The sequence below is a fragment of the Mustela lutreola genome, chromosome 3, assembly GCF_030435805.1.
Source record: "Mustela lutreola isolate mMusLut2 chromosome 3, mMusLut2.pri, whole genome shotgun sequence".
In the NCBI taxonomy this organism is placed as follows: domain Eukaryota; kingdom Metazoa; phylum Chordata; class Mammalia; order Carnivora; family Mustelidae; genus Mustela; species Mustela lutreola.
This window is the reverse complement of record NC_081292.1, coordinates 38,683,279-38,703,778: the sequence shown is the minus strand read 5'-3', so window position 1 is coordinate 38,703,778 and position 20,500 is coordinate 38,683,279. Positions and strand designations below refer to the sequence as shown.

Below are 20,500 nucleotides of genomic sequence, written 5' to 3'. Positions count from 1 at the left end.
CTTATTTGAAAAGTTTAAAATGCGTGGTGTTTATCTAGCAACCTCACGGAAGCACTCATAGCCACCAGTGCCAGACACGTGTGTGACGATTGTGGTTGCCCGGTGCAAGGACTGTCCCTATAACTAGCCATGGAATTTAAGTAAAGCAGTCTGGAGGGGTGTTGGGAAGGTTCATTTTAAGTAACTGCTATATTTATGTCCACAAGATCATTATTAAATTGGCAAGTATGAAGCAGCCTTGAGTGTGGCGGAGCGTATACACTCCTGGATGAGCTGTGTGCTTGGAAACGAGGAGTGAGCGTAACGAGGGTTCTTGGCTTTCGGGAATGTGGCTCAGGGTTTCAATCCCCTTTGAGTCGTGTCCACCATTACACCTGCTCCTTTCGGAGCCAGACCTGCACATCATCTCCATTACTCTTCAACAGCACTGAAATTGCAATAATCTATGAAATCTGTCCTTGCCCAGTCTTTCTCTGCCACGAAACAGAATTTCCAGGAGCTTGTGGGGGTGGCAAGGGGGTGTTGAAAAATACATTCTGAGTCACCGCTTGAGAAGTTTTTATTGTGTTTTTTTTTTCTCCAAGTGATTCTGGTAGTGAAAGTATTATGGGTATAGAACAAGCAAACACTTAAACTGAAAACAATTGGGTAGTAAAGTCCTCTGCTTTAATGAGAGGTCATTAGTACTCACTTCCGAAGCTATTATCAACTTGCAATGTGGGATTGGAAAAGCTCTTCCAATATAGGCAAGGGTGCTCAGAAAAGAATCACTGCTTTTTTTTTTTTTTTTTTTTTTAAAGATTTATTTGTTTGAGAGAGAGCATGAGCAGGGAGAAGATGGAGAAGCGGGCTTCCCCATCCGCTGAGCAGGGAGCCCGACATGGGGCTCCATCCCAGGACCCTGGGATCATGCCCGGAGCCAAAGGCAGACACCTAACCGATTGAGACACCCAGGTACCTCTGAACTATTGTTTACAAGAGAAACAAGCTCATCACTTCCATCTGTATCTTATGTAAACAACAAGATCCTAATGTAAATATCAAGACACAGCTCCACAATCCTATAGCATCCTTGTTTGTCATGAATCATGAAGTGTCACCTTTTCAACTCCTGAATGCCCAAGGAGCAAGAACAAAATTGCATGGCAAGAGCAAAGGAATCTAGATCAGGGATTGGCACATTACAGTCCTAAGGCTGACCACCTGTTTTTGTAAATAAAACTTTACTGGCCTACAGCCATGCTCATTCGTTTACATATCAGCCGTGTTGGCTTTCATGCTAGAATGGCAGAGTTGAGTAGTTGTGACAGGCAACACTGGCCAATAAACCTAAAAATATTTATTTTGTGTGTCTTTACAGGAAAATTTTGCAGACCCCTCGTCTAGACAAATAGTCCAATGAGTCAAGTTGTTGGCTAAAGGTCCCCAATTCACAATGCCAAGAGAAGTACGGGGTTGGCTTTGGTGGTTGTCATGCACTTTGTAATTTAAAAAAATCTTACGAGCTAGTACAACTAAAACTCCTCTTCATCTTGCTTTGAAGAAACAGTATGGAAAGTAAAATTAGGTCTCAATGTATTTTATATGTTGCCTGGACTTCTAAAACACTGCTGGATTGCTTAAAAGTGTGTAAGTCGATGTCATTTCTCAAAACTTTTTAAAAGATGCAGATGTTGGCAACTACTAAAATATTGGCATCACGCTTGTGTCTGCACAAAATTCTACAATGCTCAAAACCACGTGCTGTAGCTATAAGTGTAGTCCTACTTCAAGTGAAACTCTTTAGTCTAAATATTTTTGCCATCTTTGAAACCAGTTTTGAGAGTCATCAAAAATCTGCAGTTTAAGACACCAGACGCATTTCTTAGCAGAGCCTTACGGTGCCAACATGTTGGACCAATTCAGTAAAACATGCCATACATTATAGGACTGCTTTATTTGAATTAGGGGATACATTCCACAATAGTGGAGTTCAAAAGCCAGACATGGGCTCTAGGTTATTATTCATACATTGGCGATGGATTCAAATCTCGCCTTTGTGGTTCAGTTTGGCCAGCACTATAGGTTATGACAAAGAACAACGCTCAAAGACCCAAAGCAGTTAAGATTACAGTCTCAATAGCTCTGAGTTATACAACCTTCACAAATGCAAGACAGCTGGTTGGAAGAGCCTTGGACTGGCACATCAGAAGTGAGGGGAAGCTTTTGACATGTCTTTAAGGATAGGGCTTCTGACTTGATGTTGTTTACCGTAAAGGCTAGCTCTTTTCTTGTCATTTAAATATATTAGTAGATCATAACTAACATATAGGATTATGAACTCTATCTGCAAATGAATCTTGGTAGGTAAGTGACCAGTCACAGAAGAAAAGCCATTCAGGTCCAGGAGCACATGGCCTTCCTCTCTAGACGCAGGTTGGGCCATCTGGCTACATCTACAGACTTAAATGGCTAAAATCCAATTCTCTACTCATGGCTGTACTCTTGCCGAGAAGAATTTATAAAGCTTGGGATAATAACTTGGGGGAGGAAATGGTGTGCTCGTGAAAATAACACTTAGAACTTAAATACAATTTTTGAGACTTGTGTCAAGAGTTAAAATATACAATAAACCTCCTAGGTAAGTCATAAGACCCACAGAAATACCGGCATAGGAGATGAAGTTTTCAGTCTCAATTCAAGTATGATCAGATCATGTAGCTGAAGAAAATGCTCATCATTCTATATTTTTTGAAAAACTGGTCTTAATTCTTAAACTGTTCCTTTCTTCATTTGAAAAAGTCCACCAGTCAAGATATACACATCACGGAAGGCCACTTACAGACTCTCATTTTAAAGATAGTCTTAATTTTCAAAGAGCAGTTAGAACAGAAAAAGATGATTCACCGTTCTAACTCAGGACTAGAAAGGTGAGATCCTTACGGCGAAGACTCATAAAAGATGTCGCAGGAGAAACGGATCCTCTCAAACCTTTGGTACTGGAGCGAGGTTGGGGGATGAACGTGACTCTTTAAAGCCAAGCAGCCGACGCTCGAAGTCGTGTGGGAAAAGCAGCCTGTGCGTGTTCTGTAGCCAAGTCGTGAACGCACATTTTTGTGTGACGGTCCTGCTCAGGAAGCCAGGCTCTAATTAAGATCTAGCTGGGTCGATGTTCACGAGGTGGGGCATCCAGAATGTGGGAACACTTCAAATCCCCTTCTGTGAAGACATGAGACTGTCAAAGCTTAGGAAGGCCCCAGCTGTCCGTGCAGACGGAGGTGGGGTCGAGGGCCCGGAGATGGTGATGCTTGTGCACATCAGTGCGACCTAGCTGGGACACAAGGGGAGGGTTTTTAAAGGTGGGATCGAATAACAGGCCAGTGGCATCCCTCTCAGCAGCTCAGACCTCTTTCTTCTCTCCACTTTGGCTCTTTGTTGAGTCACTTCCATCAGGCAGGGTTCCGTAGGATAAGCCATTTGAATCTGGCTGTATTTTGTCCAACATTTGTTTCCCTGTGGAGATAATAGTCACACACAAAAAAATCTTTTGTGCTCTTAGAAAGGAATGCGTCTAATAATGTTTTCTCCTCTCTCTAGGCCACATTTTAGTCCCTTTTTATAGTGCTCTGCCGTTACCCTCTACACAGAAGAGATCAACATCAGGAAGAAAGGGCCCTGGAACTCTGTGTCCCTTGTGGTGACCACATGCTCTCCACAGGAGACAGCGGGCTCCCCCCACACAGGGCCTCCTCTGCGGGGCACGGAAACTGGGCTGGCTCGGTCAAGAGATGAACGTGAAGCGTCCACTCATCTCCACACCTTCCTTCCCAGTGCCCTTTCCCCTTTTCCGTGTTTGGTCTAATGTGTGTAACAACAAAGAAAAGCAGACTTCCACAGCAGCTTCTAAAAGCTGCTGCTGATCCTGTGTATGGGGCTTTGTGAACTGGAAAATCGAGTTAAATGGTGTTTTCTACCCAAGAGCTTCTGACCACAGAAGTCACTCACAATGTCCACCTTTGCCACCAGAGCCAGTTCTGGCCTGGAATGCTCTTAGGGGATAAGAGGGCCCAAGAGGGAAAGAGAACACAGAGCTCCTTAGGTCATGTTTTCTCAGTTGTAAGGATGAGGCGTTAATGGCTTTTGCTTCAAAGTTGGGGACCTAACAGAATGGGAGAGGAAGCTGTCAGATCATCATTACTTCTGTCTAGAAACCCATAGGTTGCCCCGAATGCCTAGCAAAACTGGACATACTGAGTAGGCTGGGGAGGAGGTGAAGATACAGCCAACTCTTGGCTTTGTTCTGAACAACGCTTCTGCTGTCTACATGACAACAGCAAGTTATTTCCCAAGGAGAGTGGAGGACTGAAAAGATGGGGGGTGTGAAATGGATCGGGATGAAGAAGGCAAAGTGGAGGGGGAGAAGCTCTCCGTGTTCAGGTGACCGTGAAGGATGTCCCTTTCGGCCCCACCGTGCACAGGCTTCTGCAATCTTTTCCAGAACGATGGTCCTTACCAGTCTAAGCTCCTCTCCTGGGATGTTCCTTCAAAGACTCTCCTGGTAGCCATTCCCTCCTCCTATCCCCACCCTTTTTCAGTTTCAGGAAGCACAAAAAGAAATTTGTAACATCCCCCAAATCAAGAAAATGGGGCCAGTTCTTTTATATCCCCAGTGGTCTGTGCAAAACTGACGTTCAAATAAATGATTATTAACACTGACAGTTAAAACGTTGCCTCTGGTTTCATTGTTAAAAAGACATTTTCTTGAGGATAAAAATTATGTTTTATATTAATTTTAACACCCCAATAATGCCAGCAACTACTAATTTATAAGGATCAAGTTTCCCATCATAAGTAAAGAATATACAGTTTTACCCGGAATATTTCCAAAATCAATGTAGGACTGCGGCAGATGCTCCTTTTCTCGATTTCTTGTGACCAAAAACACACCGAGGAATGATAGAAAACACCTGTAAGAGTGATATTAATAAAGAACACAACACTGAAACAACCCGTGGTGTTAAATACCAGCTCCATAGTCTACATGATGACATAAATTCCACTGGTTTTGTTTTTCCTGTTTCTCATGGTAAGCTTCTAGAACTTGTCTTAATTGCTGCAGCCAATTATATTTTTTCCCCAGAACCAAGACCTGGGAAGCTTCCAATAAATCTCTGCCCCAGGTTTTTACCATCTGGAGGCTAATTCTGGCTCTAAACCCTTTGGGTAGACACTAGGTCTCATTTTCTATCCATGCATGCCCAGACCCATTACTGGCATGCAACATGAGCAAATATATATATATATTTTAATTTTCTAAGAAATTTAATTGTCCTTGGCCATAAGAATAGTCACAGTTTCCAGATCCTAGAAGTTTAGGCTTGCCCAAGTATCTTATGAAATTGGATTTTCAAGCTAGATGGTTTTCTATGCTGAAAATAGCCTGGGCTCGAGTCTGCATAATGGCCATGCAGAACACGAGATCAAGAAGCAGCTAAGCATGAATGGAGTGCCAGTCAGATCCCGCAGACGATCTGATACATGGACGATAGTCGGTCCACGGTCTGCTCTCTGTTTGCAAGAATGTCAGTGACGATGCCTACCAGATCTCTAGAAAGGGTTGAAGATGGGCACCCAGACACAAGAAAGGGATACTTCCAATCTGAAGTTATTAGGTCCAAAGCTAATAATCTGCCCTAGACTTAACATTTATTCTAGGGGATCCTACAGGCATCCGTGGTTCCTGGCTGGGTTCTAACCTAGAAATTTCCAAGAGCGAGGTAGGTCTAATTTAGCAGAGAGACATCATGGAGTAGCTACAACAGCCAGTGGTGGATTTTTCTAGACCATGGCTGGGATTGAAAATCCCCAGGTTCAGAAGCCTCAGAGAGAGACCCAAATTACCAAGTCAAAGACATGGGGTCCTGTGGAGGATCTTAAATGAAAACTAGGTTTCTTTTAAGAGCTCAGGGAACTAATGTTTCTTATATTGTCTTCCAATTTTCTATACCTCAGGTAGAATGCCAAAACCCACATAAAAGTAATAGGATTTCACATTCCTTACTTATGAGACATCTACTTACCCAAAAATATATATAAATACAGTTAGAAAAGCTGCACCATGGAACTCCTGATAAAATATGATACCTGTAACCAGAACAAAAGACAAATGTGATTTTAGGGAAAGAATACATATATACTAGCTACATGGTTTTTCAAATTATGGTCATGTATTATTTTTTCTAAGGATAGTTACCCTTAAAATGCACGTTCAGTAGCTTATGTTTAAAAATATGTGCATGCCACACTTCTATTTTTCATGATTTCAAAAAGAACACAGATTCGTAGACTTCATATGATGTATTATTATTCTAAAATTAACAGAGTTGACATAACTTTTGGAAATAGAAAATACCTACCCAGTCTAGGATTTGTCCCACCAGAACAGGCAAGGAAAAAAAAAAAAACCTCTAGTGACCTTTCCCACCTACACTTTTAGGCCAGGGGTCAGCAGGCCTGACCTGAGGCTCTGGGCAGACTCTGGGGCCTGGGACACAGCATCTCCTTCAGCTCAGCGGCTGGCCACCCAGGCTGACACTCTTGGCAATGCTCCATGCACACTTACGCCCCAGAGGACACGGAAGCCATTTTCTCCAGCTCCGTTTCTCACTGCCAACACCCTCTTCTTTTGCTTCCTTCTGGTCTTCCCTTTTGGGGAAAGGAAAGTCTGGATGTGTTATTTACTCTGATAAACTTGTCTTCTCTCCTTGTTGATCCTGATGACGACCTCTTGGTCTAAGGTCCCAAAGCCTTCAGAGAGTTATTCTTTTTCAAAGGTATCTTTAAGGAGTGCCTCGGTGGCTCAGTCATTAAGCGTCTGCCTTCAGCTCAGGTCATGATCCCAGGGTCCTGGGTTCAAGTCCCTGCACCAGGCTCCTGGCTCAGTAGGAAGCCTGCTTCTCCCTCTCCTACTCCCTCTGCTTGTGTTCCTTCTCTTGCTATCTCTCTGTCAAAAAATAAGTAAAATCTTCAATTAAAAAAATAAAGTTATCTTTAAATGTTGTATCACATGGAGTTGAATTTGTGTGTGCATGTGTGTGTTTGTGTGGCATTAGCTTGGCTCATCAGCCAACAAATATTTGTTGAGTTCTGCATGCCAGCCATTGTGCGAGGTGCTGGGCCTACCATGATGGACAAGACAGAGTCCTATGGCCAGGAGTGCTCTCACAAGCCTGCCTCCTCACCTAGAGAATAAACTTTGCCCAGGAAGAAGCCACGTCCAGTTCTAAGAAATACTGGTTGAGCAGATGAACATTTTGAGAGCATTTTTCCATGTTATGGCATACTTCCTTGTAATCATTTTAACGTTTCCATGTTATTCTAAGCAGATGCACCATAATATTCATTTCTCTAAGAGCATTTTAAGCTGCTTTGAATTTTTTTTGCTTTAGTCAAGTAGCAACAAACTTCTTTGTACATATTTCTTTTCCTCCTCAGTATTTTAGGATTTGTTTTCTGTTATTGCTGCTTAAAGAAGAATTTCTTTTGTAAAGAGTAGAAATGACTCTTTAAAAAAAAATGTGTAGTAAAGGGATACCTGGGTGGCTCAGTTGGTTAAGTGTCTGCCTTCTGCTCAGGTCATGATCTCGGGGTCCTGGGATGGCCTGTTTCCCCCTCTTGCTCTGACACCCCTCCTCCCTCTCTCTCTCTGACAAGTAAATAAATAAAATCTTTTAAAAAGTTTGTAGTAAAATACAAATAGCCTGAAGTTTACCGTCATAACCATTTTTAAGTTTGCAGTCATTGTGTGAAGTATATTCACACTGTTGAGCAACTTATCTCCAGAACTTTCTCACCTTGCCACAATGGAAGTCCATACCCATTAACGGACAGCTCTGCATTTGCCCCTTTTCCAGCCTCTGGCCATCGCCGCTCTGCTTCCCTCTTCTGTAAGTCTCACTACTCCAGATCCCTCATATAGGAGAAATCATACAACACTGGTCTTTTTGTGACCAGCTTCTGTCACTCGGCATAATGTCGTCAAGGTTCATCCGTGTTGTCGCCATGGGTCAGAATTTCTTTTCTTTCTTTTCTTTTTTTTTTTTTTTAAGATTTTATTTATTTATTTGACAGAGTAGGCAGAGTAGGCAGAGCAGCAGGCAGAGAGAGAGGGGGAAGCAGAATCCCTTGCAGAGCAGAGCGCCTGATGTGGGGCTCGATCCCAGGATCATGACCTGAGCCGAAGGCAGAGACTTAACCCACTGAACCACCCAGGCACCCCAGAATTTCCTTCCTTTTTAAGGCTGAATCATATTTCCTCATAGGACATACCACATTTTCCTTTTCCACTCATCTACTGATGGACAATTGAGTTGTTTCTACCTTCTGGCTATTGTAAATAATGCTGCTACCACCCTGGTGTACCGATACCTGTTCACGTCCCTGCTTTTGATTTTTTGGGGTATGCACCCAGAAGTGGGATTGCTGGACTGTATGGTGATTCTGTGTTTAATGTCTGGCAGAACTGCCCTAGTGTTTTCCATAGTGGCTACTCCATTTTACACTCCCAACAGTGCGCAGAATTCAGATTTTTCCACATCCTCAGCAGTGCTTGTTAATTTTGTTGTTTTTGTTTTGTTTTGCTGGTAGCCATCCTCATAGGTGTTAAGGTGGTATCCCCTTGTGATTTTGACTTAGGTTTCCCTAGTGGTTAGGGATGTCAAACATCTTCTCATGTGCTTATTGGTCATTTGTACATCTTCTTTGGAGAAATGTCTATTCAAGTCCTTTGCCCAGTTTTAGATTGGGTTGTTTGGGTTGTTGGTGGTGGTAAGCTGTAGGATCAGAGACTAGAAACATGTTTCGGACTCTCGGTAAAGACTGTGAAACGGAGCTCCGGGAGGGCGGCACCGTGCCGCCCAGCTCCACGAGTCCACCTGGGATAGCTTGCTGCTACCAGTTAGTGCAATAAAAAGAATGAAACAGAAACTCTACTAGTTTGCAGGCAAAATGTGGTACTGAGTTTTAATCTTAAGCTAGACTTTTCGATGGGGGCAAAAAGGGCAAGTTAGTCAAGAAGCTTCACCTCCGTTCCACACTTCAGCAACAGCAGATGAATGATTGCTCCCAGAAAGTTCCAGCCTCCCTGACTCATCAATTACTTGGTGTGCTGAGTATTGACATTCCAACCCTGTTGGTCCTCCTACAAAATGTTCTTTTCAAGGGAACTACATTTTTTTACACATCTTTACAACATTAATATTAACTATTAGGCTGTCTGTCATGCCTGTAACTCTTTTTGGCCCTATTATTTTTTTTCTTCTAGTAATTCTAGGGCACACAAATGTGCAATCTTTTATTACTTTCTTCTGTCAACAAGCATCAAATGCTAAAAAAAAAATCAGATGTCTTGCTATACGATCTTTCTTTTAAGTTTCAATTTTAGGAAATAAAAGAAAGGCATCAATTACTCTTAAAAACTGCCCACTAGCAGTCACATTGTCTACCATGAAATAAGAAAGATGAGCCAATTAGGAGACCTAATCCTTAACTGCTTCTAAAATGCATACATTTTGCTTTGGGAAATGAACGTCCAATCTGAGAAGGTAGTAAATACATCCAATAAGCCAGGCTACATAAGTACTAGACTTAGGAGTGAGATACTGGTATCTACTGTATTTTGATTTGGATCAAGTTTCAAATTTACGATTTTTTAAGAAATATATATATATATATATATATATATATATATTCAGTAATACCAATTGTCAGTAAATTGTCAGTAAATACCAAAGAACTATAATAGTAGAAAAATAGAGGCCAGAGCTGCAAAGATGGCAGTTTCTATTGTCATCTGCCTGGCCTGCCCTGGAACACCAGATTCAGTTTTGGATTCAGTTTTGGACCCCTCTCTCTGATCAGGGCAGTGAGGGACATGGAGGGAAGCGTTCATGGGAATAGGGATGTTTGGTTCAGAGAGAAGACACGAGAGGACCCTTCAGCTGCTTTGATTATCAGAAGGGCTGGCAAGGAGAAGACTCCTGAAAGCAGAACTAAGATGAGAGTCTCAAACTCACAGGGAGGGTAGTTTCAAGTCCAGGATAAGGAAACACTTCCCAATAATTTGAGCTCTCCAGATAATTAGAGTGATCCAAAAGAGGACTGTGCTGTCTCCGGAGACAAAGAGCCCCGGGGAGCCTTCACACAAAGCAGAGTGACTGTCCTAGAGGACGTCATGGAGGAAATTCAGTCCTGGGCGGAGGGGAGGATGATGAGACGTGGCCTACACAATTCCTTATAACCTGAAGATTCCTCGAGTGTGTCGTCTACCCTGAGAGAAACTTGATGGACGCCTGGTGTGGGGGTGGAGTCACCGAAGGGTAGGAAACCAAGGCTCACCTGCAGTAATGGCACTGGTCGTAAAGAAAAGATGGTTGACCGGCACCACCATCGTTGTGTCGTAGAGCTTCGTGGCTTGACTCAGGAACCTAGAGCAGAAGGCACTGACTGGAGCTCTGGCTTTAAGGAACGCTCAGCAATAAGTTAACAATAACATCAAGAAACGCATGTCCTTAAGCTACAACTACAAAGGGAGAGGAAGTGCAGTAAAAGGGCATTTCCAATCAGCAGTCATAGCTTATATGCGTCTGATGGATGAGATCAGATGTCAGGTTTTATGGTCTGTTTAAACCAACAACAGTAACAATGAAAAGCAATTAATCATATTCTGAGGCCACAGAAGTTTGAGTTGGAAGCGGTTCAAGCTGCTGGACCAGTATCACACTGGAGCTGATTCATGAGGATAGACCCTAGAATCTGTTAAATATCATATCTGGGGAATAGTGTAGCTATCCATTGACATGCCACGTGCCAAGAAAGAAGATGGAGGAGTGAGGGAATGTTTAACGTTTCGAAAACAATGCTCAGGGCTCCAGCTGCAGAGCACATGTGGGAGCTCGCCGTCTCTCTCTGGCCACCAGTGTGATTCCAGCCCCCACCAGGAAGTCGTGCTGCCCTGTCACTGACACCAACTGGACAATTAAAAAAAGAAAAAAACCCAAACTAAAACGCTTAGGTCCTATTGTAGCACAGTTGAAAAAAAAAATGTTTGTGGATAGAGCCCAGGTGTACCTGAGAGGATGTGTATACACAGGTGTCCACGTGGACACACTTACATATATGCACAAATCTATGAACAAACACTGCCTCGGGCGGTTTTGCCCAGTGGCCAGTCCTACAGTTGGAGTGCATTCACCGCAGCTCCATCGGGGCAGGGGCAGGGACTAGAAGAAGGGGGATGGGAGTGCGGGGCACCCTCCCGTGTGCCTGCCACTGAAATTCGTACAACCAGTTGAAAGATAACGATGTTAGTCACGAAACTTCAAGAGATACTCTAGCTCTGCTGATGAACTCAAAAGAAGGAAGGGAGCTGAAACAAAGTAGCAAGGGTCAAGCATGAGAAACACACTCATTCCCGTAAGGAGATGACAGAGGAAGCAGTGACCGAACACTGAGTTTCCCCAGTCCTTGCCCATGTCTGACCCGTGGAGGTTAGACTTGACTGCAGGTGCCCATGGAGGGAAGCTCTCTCTTCCGGAGGGTAGGCTCTGATTTCCTGGTACCAGGATAGTGCTTTTGTATAGCATTTTGGGATAAACAGAAAACTTCCTGGCTGACTAAAGACAGCCTCTGCAGGCAAAGGCATAATCACGATGTGAAGTGGAGGAGAAGTGACTAGAGCAGATGGAGGTGGGGGGAGAGAAGAACAGAAATCGCAAAAGTTCCATGTCACCACTATTAGGCCCCAAGAGAAACATAAAGCAATCATTCCGCGATCCCAGGGGTACAAAGAAAATTCTGGCCAAGCATGCAGGGTTCTGGGGAAAGGATTTCCCTCCCGGCCAAATGTCTGGTTTTGTCCATCCCTGGGCAATTAATGAGCCTGAGCTAGGGATGAAGGTGAAGGGTTCATGCATTTCCTATATTTAGAATGAAATCCTGGCTGTGGACCTGCCCCTCTGATTTATTGCTAATGACAACCTGCATATGACGGATATTAATTACAAGCAGAAGAGCATCAGGAAAGTATCAAAGTACACTTTGCTAGATTACGGCCATACTTTAGAACTCACAAGACATGAAGGCAGGGCTCAGCAAAAGCTTCTTATTGGGCATGAAGGAGAAAACAGGGCATGCTGGCTGAGGATCAGCTGTAGACCCGGCACCCTTAGAAACCAGTTACACTTCATGTTAATTATCAATGGACGCCAATAAAGATTAATGCTCAGAGAAGCCCTGGAAGGTTGAAAGGTGAAAGTTCTCAGAAGCTAACTTACTTGACTTGGAAAACACAAGACGCGATCATGATGATAAACATGATATAGAAGATGGGGTAAGTTAGCTGCATTTTCTCCGTCACAGAAAAAGTGATCATGCCGGAGACGGCTTTTACCGAAATAACAGTCAGCGAGGCTGAAAAAGAAAACAAGAAACACACACACAAAAAACATTGTTGAGATAGAATGACACAGAACTACCTCCCGTTCGCACAGTGGAGCCGTCGATAACCCCCATTAGGCTTTCGGAATGCAGGCTCGCGTGAGGCGGTGGTGGGACGGGGCTCCAGACGACCGGTAGCTCTCTCTAGAAGCCGCGCTGGACCCTGAATTTGCTTAAATCAGCTAAAGATGGGCTGTGCGAAGGGGTGCTTTTTATCTTTGCAGCAAGATGCTTATTTTCCAGCCCCAACTGTTGAAAGGATGCCGCAGAGGTTATAATTACTAGGAGATGGGAGAGTAGAAAACAATGAAGTGGGGACAGAAGAAAAGTCAGACAGTCCTTGTGACACGGAAGGGAAAATAACTATTAAACTATACTGAAAAAAAATGAAAGCCAAACAGATGAGAAAACTGGAACGTGGAAGTCAGTTCACTCTGTGAGTTTACTAAGAGTTGTACTGAGTCTCCATATGAGCCTTTTTGTTCATAAATGTCTAGAAGTTTCATGAAAAAACAACTTTTTTTTCTTTTGACAAAGATGGTGGTAGGAAGAGGGGCCAGAGCTGAGTATGTATTTCTCCGAGTCAACCATAAATCTAAGATTTACACAAGCAACGTCTGTTCTCTATGCTAAAGAGGTAACTATCTGTAGGAGAAAAAATTTTTCATAGGTTCCAAATAGCAATGAAGTGACTTGATAAGTTTATAATGTGAAAGCAATGAAGCATTTTCTAGAGGCACCATGTCTCTGTAGGAAGAAAATAGTGTTTTCTTTTTGTTTTTGGTCATTTAATGTTACATGTAATTCCATAACTTAGCTGAAACCTACAGAAAATTAAAACATGATTTTTACATGAAATCAAATAACTGTAAGTCAAAGGCAATGAGAAGGAGAAACATTATCTTTGGTGCTGTTGCTCTACCAGGTCATAATATATCTGGGCTTTATCCCTTTAAGCTTTTGAATATTATATATATATATATACACACACATATATGTATATGCATATACGTGTCTGTGTGTGTGTGTGTGTGTGTGTTAAAATAGCTGATGGCTAACAAGGGAAAGCCTCTCATCTCCTTTTCAAAAAAATGAAAATATATTTTAATTTGAAGAGTACTGGGCATACTTCCAAGTTAGGCATTTTCTTTCCATTAAAAGTCATAATTAACAGAGGAGAACAGGTGATAAATTCTAAAAACAAACCCCTAATCTGAACAAAGAGGCCCTCCCAACCAGGCCCCTCTTCATCTTAAAATGTCTTTTGACCTCATCGTTTTACATGTTTTCTACAGATTATGACAATAGTCATACTTTAGCTAATCCAGGAATTTGAAATATGGACTGTGATGTGTGTCATTTGATGGTTTAAGTTTGTAAGGTTAGCTTTTGAGGGACCTTGGCTTCCTCCTCAAAATTTTGCTTAAAATTAGAGCACAATGTGTGTATGGCCTTCCGTTCTGAACAGCCAGGTTTCCCAAAGGGATCATTAATGAGAAGGAGTTGAACACACTGTTCCATTAGCCTCACGACCTCTGGATTGCATAGGCCCTTCAAGGTCATCTAATTCAACTACCATCTGATGTTAAATTATACTTAACTGTAAAACAAAAACAAAACTAGACTTCTTTATTCAACAGCTACACCAGCTATCGGTTTGCTACAGTTAATCAATGTATTTTCAAAGCATGTACAGTCATCAACTGATTAATCACTCTTTATTGGAACTCTGCAAGTTACTTCAAGGCTGGTGACTATTTCCATTTTAGTTTCGGGTGGACATGTGGTTAATGAGGACAGGTGAAAATACAAAATTTAAATGCATATATATATATATATGAATATAAAGTGTTTATGTATCTTCTCTTTTTATATACAGAAAAAGAGGCTAGGAAAAATGCTGGAAGAAACTATATCCAGACACTATCAGTGGTTATCTCTAGGCACTTGGATTATGAATAATCTTTTTTTTTTTTTTTTTTTTTTTTTTAAAGATTTTATTTATTTATTTATTTGACAGAGAGAAATCACAATAGGCAGAGAGGCAGGCAGAGAGAGAGGAGGAGGAAGCAGGCTCCCTGCTGAGCAGAGAGCCCGATGCGGGACTCGATCCCAGGACTCTGAGATCATGACCTGAGCCGAAGGCAGCGGCTTAACCACTGAGCCACCCAGGCGCCCATGAATAATCTTTAAACTCATTATTTTGGGGTACCTGGGTGGCTCAGTGGTTTAAAGCCTCTGCCTTCAGATTGGGCAATGATCTCAGGGTCTTGGGATTGAACCCCCCCCCCCAATATCAGGCTCTCTGCTCAGGGGGGAGCATGCTTCCTCCTCTCTCTCTGCCTGCCTCTATGCCTGCTTGTGATCTCTGTCTGTCAAAAAAGTAAATAAAATCTTAAAAAAAAACCCACACTCATTATTTTAAGCTATAAAAGTTTACATGTTCCTTTAAGAAAATTTGGAAAAATGCAGAAAAAGCCTGGAAAAAAAGAGAAAATCCCCTGTAATCTCAACACTCATCCCCAAATCATTTTTAACATTTGGGAGTATTTCTTTACAGCTATTTTTCCATCTCTATGTATGAATATATTATAATATATGAATCATACAGTATATACTATTTAGGAACCTATTTTCCATTGCCATTAAGTATTTTCTATGTCATTAAATATTCTTCTAAAGCATGATTTTCATTAGCTGTGGAGTATACCTTTCCATCAATATATACTTTATCTTGGCAATTCCCTATTTTTGCATGTGAAGGTTGCATCTTTTTTTTTTTTCTTTTTTGGTATTAAAAATGAGGCTGTGATGAATATTCCTGAACATAAATCTTTACATACCTCTCTGCCAACTGCCTAGGAAAATCACCTAGAGGGGACTTTGTTAACAGCTGCTGTTCCTCTGAAATATACTGAAATATGCTGCCTTCTATAGAATACCAGTCACACTCCATCATACCGTGCGGCAGTGCTCAGTTACATGGATTTTTATATGTTTTCTTGATGGGTCTCTCCATTTTCTTAATTCTCAACAACAGACATGACAGCCGTGCTGTCTTTACCTGACAGAGCTGACCTGCGTTTGAAACCTGGCCTTCTCTGTTCCCTCCTACTTCATCAATTGCTCCTTCCAGAGACTTTCCCAAATGCCATCAACATCTCCTTATTAGAGCCATTAATATTTCATTTATTAATTTGGCTTCTCTACATCTGAGTATGCAGAATAGAGAGAAGGACTTCCAAGATTTCCTAGCTTCCTGATGAGCCAAAAGCATTCTGCTGGGAGTCTTAAGATTCCTTTAAGGAAGAAGACTGCAGCCACACGGGTCTGGGCGCTACCCACCAGACACCAAATCTCTTTCTTCCCAGTAGCCCTCATTTTCTCTTTTCTTTTTTAATTCATTTTTTAACCTGTTACACAAACAATAATGACAATAAAGTAAAAAAAAAAAAAAAAAAAAAACCACCTGCCTACTGCCTCTCATTCATTTCCAGCGTACGCCTTGTGCATGCTTTTAATCACAACAGAGGTAGGCATGCAGCTGTGTGCCATTTTTTTGTTTAACCTGACACTCTACATATTTTTCAAAGCTGCTGCAGGATTTTCACAATCACTTCTTTCTTGTAAAAGTCATTGCTGATCATTGTAAAATGCCCAGCCAGCACAGGTAGGCAGAAAGCAGAGTGGGTGTCTTTTTCCTTTTTCTTACTGTAGTGAGAACACTTCCTGGCTTTCACCAATGGGTGTGCTCCAGCTTCTGGGTTAAGAGAAATAGGTTTTTTCCAGTGTCACAGAAGCAGAGAGGAGAATGGTGATGGTCGGGGGCTGGAGTGGGCAGAGAGGCAGGCAGAGAGAGAGGAGGAAGCAGGCTCCCTGCTGAGCAGAGAGCCCGATGTGGGGCTCGATCCCAGGACGCTGAGATCATGACCTGAGCCGAAGGCAGAGGCTTTACCCCACTGAGCCACCCAGGCGCCCCTGCATTTTGAATTCTTTATTAGGAATGGATATTAAACTTCAGCATGTCTTTTCAGCATCTATTTACATGATATTTCCCTTCTGAGTCATTTACATGATGAACTATGTTAATGGATCTCTTAAGGAACCATCCGTTCATTCCCGTAATTAATTTAGTTAACTCAAAATGTTTACTTTGTACTCACTGTCCTCAGTTCTAGGTAATTATATACAGGATAACACATGACTAATCTGGTGGGGGAGATAACTAGAATATAAGCATATGAGTAGACTATGCAAGTACAAATTACTATAAGTGTTACAAAGAAAAAGAACTAGTTTCATTAAGACCACTTGGTGTTAAGTGAAGAATGATTTTCCTTTCTGGATTCTACCTGCTAATTTTTTATTAGAGACTTTAACATTAATATTCAGTAGGGAAATTAGTCCACGGTATTCTTTATGTGTGCTGTTTGGGGTCAGTATTTATACTGATTATACAAAAAAAAAAAAAAAAACAGGTGCAAACTATCTTCTTAGGTTCTCAAATAGTGTGAACAGTATCAGAATAATCTGTTTCCTAAAGATTTAAAGGCCTGGGGTGCCTGGGTGGCTCAGTCGGTTAAGCGGCCTACCTTCGGTTCAGGTCATGATCCCAGCGTCCTGGGATCAAGTCCCACATCGGGGAGTCTGCTTCTCCCTCTGCCTCTGCCTGCCACTTTGCCTGCTTATACTCTCTCTATCTCTCTGACAAATAAATAAATAAAATCTTAAAAAAAAAAAAAAGATTTAAATGCATTACCATCTAGGTTGAAAGTAAAGTACATAGTCCTATTATTTTCAGGATGTAGCTTCTATTTGCTCGATAGTTATTTTCCTTTAAAAATTAACAATTTAACCAAGTTTTCATATCTGTTTTCAATTTTATTTCTAATTTTGGGTATTTGAGATTTTTTTCTTTTTTTGGTCTTACGGAGGATCTATTTTAATGTCTTTTAAGAATAGATTCTTGGGTTTATTTATCAATTCATTGCTTTTCTAGTCGCTATTTCATTAATTTTTACATGTATTAATTGCTTCTTTCTGCTTGCCTCAGCTTTATTTCAGTGTTTTTCTTCCCTAACTTTTTGAGTGGAATGCTTGACTTACATTGTAGCAATGAATTTCCTTCTGCATACAGCTTTCATCATAAACTATAGGTTTAATACTAAGTGTTTTCATAATAATTTTAAAAATACATGCTGCAGTGAAATCTTGGTTTCTGCTTGGGCCCAGCTGCAGTTTAAGAGTAGTGTTAACGTTTCCAGATGTTACGGTTTTACTCATTTCTATTTTTGTTATTATTTTGTTTTTCTTTCACTGTGATCTGAGAATGTGGTCTGTACTATTTCAGCTTCCTGGAATTCATCAAGGATTTCTTTGTGGCCAATTATACGATTAACTTCTGTAAAAGTCACACAGGCATTTGAAGCAGGTGTATGGTCTGCTTTCAGGATTTATTTAGAGTTCAACATTAGATCAAAATTAAGGACTCATTCCTCTATTTTTACATACCTTTCTGTCTACCTACCTTCCATGAGCTAAGAGAAGTCTCCTACTCCTGTCCTATTTCTGGGAATGTAGTTTTCAAAAGAGCTGCTGTTCTAGTCTCCTGAGGCCTCCTGGTGTTGGTGTCTCCCCCTCCCAAGCCCTGGGCCCACCCTGCTGAGCAGCTAAATACTAATGTGGGGCCTCTAGGAGCCTCTGTTGCATTTAATGCTCCCACCTTGGTTTTAACTTAGATCGTCATAGTATGGCCTTCTGTTTTCTTTTACTTTCAAACTGAGTTACTTTTTTAGATGATTGTTCTGTATGAAGCCAAAGTATTTAACAACCAGCAAGGGGCAGTTAGAAAGGGCACTATTTCTACATCTCTCACAGATCTGAACCAGACAACACTGGCTGAATCCAATTTCAGAATCTTTATCAAAATCAATCTGGGAATTTTTCTACAATCCAATTTGGCAATCTTTCTTTATTATTAGGTAAATGTACTCCATTTACATCTACGATCATAACTGATGTGTCAGATCTTAATATGGTTATCTTACTTTCCTATTTAAAATTTCCTTAAAAAAATAAATAAAATTTCCTTGATTTTTTAAGTATTTTCCTATATAATGTACATTTTGTCTCTTGTTTGCTTTTGTTCTCCCTATCTGGTACTTTGGAAAGAAACAAATATAGAGTTCTTTTTCTTTTCATTTGATCAACAGCATACTTAAACATAGTATAAATTTGTTTGTACAAGGAACTATCAGAAATACAAATCTTCTGATTCAAAGGAGTGAACTAGTTCATGAAATGGAAAAAAAAAAAAAAAGAAGAAAAAAAAAAGAAAAAAGAAAGCTCCAGCCCTTCCTTAACATGAGGGCTGCTACCTGTCCCAGCGGTATAAGCATAATCATAGAGTCATAGCAAACAACACATGACGCATGGATCGTCTTCTCTGCAAAGAAGAGGCAAAAGAAGAATTATAAATAATTTTTTAAAAGGTAATTTTCCAATGATTAGTGAAAACTCCTAGTGTTGATTTATATTGTGTGTGTGTGTGTGTGTGTGTGTGTGTGTGTGTGTATGAGAGAGAGGAGGAAAGGACGTAGATTTAAAAATACATGGTGGGCTTATAGAAGCAACCGTTTTCAAATTTTAGAAGGTGCCTCTGGAAAGAAAAGGAGATGGGCAGATCAACAATGAATGAAAGAAATGTTGTAGTTAAGAAAATCATACTGCTTACATTTACATTTCTTATTAGCCATATTTTATTAAAATTTTTTTTTAAACCTATAAACAAGATAGGTCTTGATAAATAATTCCTGATACAAAAATTTCAGTTGGGATGGTTCATATGTTCCTCTTTTAATAATTTTCAATTATATACTGAGAAGAACAATCCTCAAATTGTTAGAGAGCAAATAAAATTACCAAGAAGTAAAGATCCTTCCATAGGTTTTTAAAAGAATTAAACAGACCAATTCTAGCCATGTGATACTCAAAATAGAACTTGCATAATTGAGACTGGGTTTCTTTTTAACAGATCAGAGTTCAAAAGTAGAAACGATGAGAAAGGAATAGAATGCTTGAGTCTCTTTCCTGATTCTGTGAGGCTCGATTAGAGGATTAGGAAACAGCGCACGTCCTTACCTAGAAGTGCCACCAGGGTTAGCAGAATCACCATGTGCTTCATTCCCTTTCTCTTATGGAAATACAGCAGAGTGCAGAAAATTAATATTTCTAAAATCTAGAAATGAAAAAAAAGGATGAAAAAGAGTAAGCTGTAAATTATTTTTACGAAGTCTTCAGAATGCCACACTTCTCTTTCTGATTTTGTGAGATCTGACGATGCCTGGCATTCCTGAGGACAATCATAAACATGTAAGAACAACAGAAAGAGCCTCAGCCATCCAGACCCAGAGCTCTCCCCTCTTCGATATGCCAGTGACCCTGAGATGGGCCACTCCAGTCTCTTTTATCCAACTATCTTCAAGGCATCTCCCCATGCGTGTTTCATAGCCATATCACACAAATATGGGCAATGCTAAACTCCTGAGTGCCTTCCTTCCCTACCTGTCCCTCCTGGGGCCTTCACCTCCACCCAAGAATGGCATCAATACATACCTCGTTGCACCAGCCAGTAACTCCTTCCCTTCCCCGACTCCCTGTCACCTTCTCTCTAACCACTGCAAGAGTTTCCAACTTCTCTCTGATTCTACTCTTGCCTCTACCATCCAGCCATTAAGCAGCCAGAGGAATAATTTCAAAGCAGAATTTGAATAATGACATATGTCATTCGTACAGAACATATATGATACACACATAAGGTATTTACATAGTGTGTTGAGTAGTCACATGCCCTGCACCCAGCCAGAGAGAAAGAACCTACCACAGCCTTCGAAGTCTCCTGCACACCTCTCCCCAGTTGTACTCTACTCCTTCTAGGATCCCTCCAGCAACCACTCCAAAGAATTTTTGTGTTTACTAGTCATTTTCTTTATAGTTTACTACCTTTTATGTGTTCTCAAATAGCACC

At 41.1% G+C, this 20,500-nt stretch overlaps 1 protein-coding gene across 2 annotated transcripts in view; it reads right to left on the bottom strand.

The window, feature by feature from the left end:
• Positions 1-541: 541 nt before the first annotated feature.
• NIPAL2 (NIPA like domain containing 2) overlaps positions 542-20,500 on the bottom strand; it is a 73,105-nt gene continuing 53,146 nt past the window's right edge. For both annotated transcript variants that reach the window (XM_059165946.1, XM_059165947.1), the window contains exons 6-11: positions 19,615-19,711; positions 12,312-12,447; positions 10,375-10,463; positions 6,060-6,123; positions 4,852-4,946; positions 542-3,492 (exon numbers count right to left, since the gene is read on the bottom strand). In XM_059165946.1, the coding sequence (XP_059021929.1) occupies positions 3,380-3,492; positions 4,852-4,946; positions 6,060-6,123; positions 10,375-10,463; positions 12,312-12,447; positions 19,615-19,711 (594 nt within the window). In that variant the 3' untranslated portion in view covers positions 542-3,379. The remainder of the gene's footprint in view (positions 3,493-4,851; positions 4,947-6,059; positions 6,124-10,374; positions 10,464-12,311; positions 12,448-19,614; positions 19,712-20,500) is intronic.